Source organism: Anneissia japonica, unplaced genomic scaffold (assembly GCF_011630105.1).
Source record: "Anneissia japonica isolate Jap-2015-1 unplaced genomic scaffold, ASM1163010v1 scaffold44291_len2923_cov106, whole genome shotgun sequence".
NCBI lineage: Eukaryota > Metazoa > Echinodermata > Crinoidea > Comatulida > Comatulidae > Anneissia > Anneissia japonica.
Window position 1 is genome coordinate 1 of NW_022713562.1, and position 2,923 is coordinate 2,923.

General features: G+C 33.7%; 1 protein-coding gene across 1 annotated transcript; it reads right to left on the bottom strand.

Moving 5' to 3' along the window:
- Positions 1–400: 400 nt before the first annotated feature.
- Positions 401–2,468, bottom strand: LOC117108502 (the record flags this gene model as incomplete). Its single annotated transcript, XM_033250521.1, has 2 exons — positions 401–562; positions 2,265–2,468. Coding segments are annotated over 2 exons (366 nt in total), but the record flags the coding sequence as incomplete, so codon positions are not given.
- Positions 2,469–2,923: the final 455 nt, after the last annotated feature.

The window sequence follows — 2,923 nt, forward strand, 5'->3', positions numbered from 1 at the left end:
AAAGGTTCCAAAAGTGGTCCTGGGGGCGAATCCCACAAAAATGTTGACAATTCAGGGGTTTCAAAGGCTTATTTAATCGATTTTAGAGTCTACTAATATGTAAAAAAATACACATAATTTTTTTTCGCCCCGACGAATTGTGCTGTTTTTCCACGACAGGGCTCTCCCCGACGGGGAAAGACATGATATCTCAAAACTCATATTAAAACTCAAAACCAACTGGAATACAACAACCTAAAAGTGAAGTTATAAAGACATATTAACATATCATTGATAAACTACAGTAGTAGTTAGGAGCTGTTTTAAATCCTGAGAAAAAAAATATCAGGACTTGAACATAGGACTTCAGTATTTAAAAGCGAGGACATTGACTACAGCTTTTTTTAAACAATGGTCATACCTTCTCTGAAAATACCTTCTCGCAAATAAGATAGAACTTGTTCATAATCTCAAACAAGAATTCCTTTGACACCCCAACATCCTTCCACAAACGATCTGCTAATCGTTCCTCCAAGATTCCTTCTTCTTTCAACCTCCACCATGACTTTATATAGACTGCATGCTAACAATAAATCAAAATGTAAAAACATATATTTGATTTGCAGTGACTAGTAATGATTGCCAAATTAAACTAAATTTACCAAATGCACACAGTGTACAATTAGAAGCACCAAAATACAACCTTTTCATTTCATTTTTGAGCATACACATAGTTACCAACCATCTCGCATTGTGCAGGATGGTCCCGCATTTCAAAGTGATTTTGGATGAAACATGCATTTTGCAGAAACACATCGTGATCATAATGTATTTAAAATTGGAAGAAATTGGTCATGCAGTAACTTGAGTCATTAAACAGTATTTTCATGAATACAATTCTTCACCGACAAGTTATTAAAAATTGATCAGTATGCCAATACAAATGATAACAACAAATCAAATAACAATCAAATAATAATTACATAAAGAAACCACAAAAAAATGAAAATGTGAAAGTAAATGCAGAAACTGATGCGGAAAATCAATGGGAAAAAAAGAAAAGATTTGAGGTGGGATTTAAAAAGTTGACAGTCAGAAATTGATCTAGAGCAGTCGGGAGAGTTCCAAAGTTTCGCAGCAAGAAAATAAAATGACTAGTTGGCCGGTTTTGACATGCTTGAAACGAGGAAGAACAAGATAAGGAGCAGCAGATTGACAGGTAGTGCAGGTGGAGTGAGTAAAGGTGATGTTAGAGACAAGATAGTCAGGGGCAAAACCGTAAATGCAATTGTGGACAATAAGTATGATTTTATAGGAAGATCCGTATAGAATGGGTAACCAGTGAAGAACTTTAAGGATTGGAGTGATGTGAGAATGGACTTTGGTACGAGTAAACATACAAGCAGTAGAGTAGAGTACTGTAGTTTTTTAATGGGTCGGATGTGTGAGACAGGCAGGCCATGAAGTAGAGAATTGCAAAAGTCCAGTCTGGAAGTTACAAGGAAGTATTTTATAAACTTTAGTGACGACCCACATTCGGTTGTGAATTTCAGGGTCTTTGAAGTTGCTAAAAGATCCTACACCTCTAATAACTAGAATAATGGATCTAAATGACTAGCAGCAAACCAGCTGCAGCTAGGTTAAACGCAAACTTACCGTGATATGCATGAACAGTTATAGCTACAAATGCACGTTGGGTCAGCTCATATAGTGCGCAATGGTTATGGTCTCCATATCACCCTCTCTATTACCATTGCAGCTATGTTCGAGTCTTCCAAATGTTGAGTTAGTTTTTGTTTTATTTTTTCCACTTTTGGCATTAGCAGAAATAGCCATTGTTTTTGTTCTAATTTATTTTTCACCTTCTATCCCGTCTTCTCCCATATTTTTTCTGACCGTCACTTTCAGTGCTGAACCTTCTTCAAACATCATCAAGGATGTGCATATCAAAATATGATGTGATTCTACATATTCTGAATGTTACTAGCAGTCATTGTTCGAGTTTCCCTGACGCTGAGTTGGTTTTCAAGTGTTTTAACTTCATAATTCTCCACTTAATTTTCGGTGTGTTATTTTGCGCTAGACTTCTTAAATGAGACTTTTTTTGTAATTTCAGCATCACTTTTTATTATGGCAATGAGAAAAAGCCCTAAGTTCTGTTTTACAAACAGACATAGTAAGTCTAGTTATTAATGTTATAAAAAACTTTTAATCTATAATAACACACTTTTGTATAAAAGGATTTCTTTTTAAGACTACTTTAATATAAAATTAGTTAAACTTACTTGCTCTTCACAATTTATGTGTGTTATGATAGTTCTAAACAAGTCAACCAGCCATTGTGGATCTAGAATGATATTTTCTTTCAAAAGTTTTCCGTCAGGATCTTCCTCTCTCCCAAAATAAACAACCTCTCCGATATCTTGAAAGAAGTTCAAAACAATGTGGATACTTCCCTTGATTTTGCATTCCTCAGCCAAAGCCTTCACCTTAAAAAATATTGTTATATTTATTATATATATACAGTAGATATTTCATAGCTTAACAATTATCAACATAATTCATTCATTTCATCTTTATGTTTTAATTTTATATCCATATAGAAAGAAAAAACATTCAATTAATAATTTAGGGGGAAATACTGTATATATATATATATATATATTTCATTTGTGTTCCACGTGTGTTCCGACCGAATAATAGAAAATAATGAAACAACTTCAGTAGTAGACTTTAAGAACACTGATTTATTATAAACTCGGATATTTCTGCCACTCCTGTGGCCTTCATCAGCGAGAATGAGGAAAACATCATGAATCAATATAATATAGGCTGTCTTATCAAAAAAGAATAAAGGTGACAGAGAGTAAATGAGTAATACTTATAAAACTGTACAATGATTGGTCTATTTATCTATGCATACTGAGTATCTACAATAATAAAG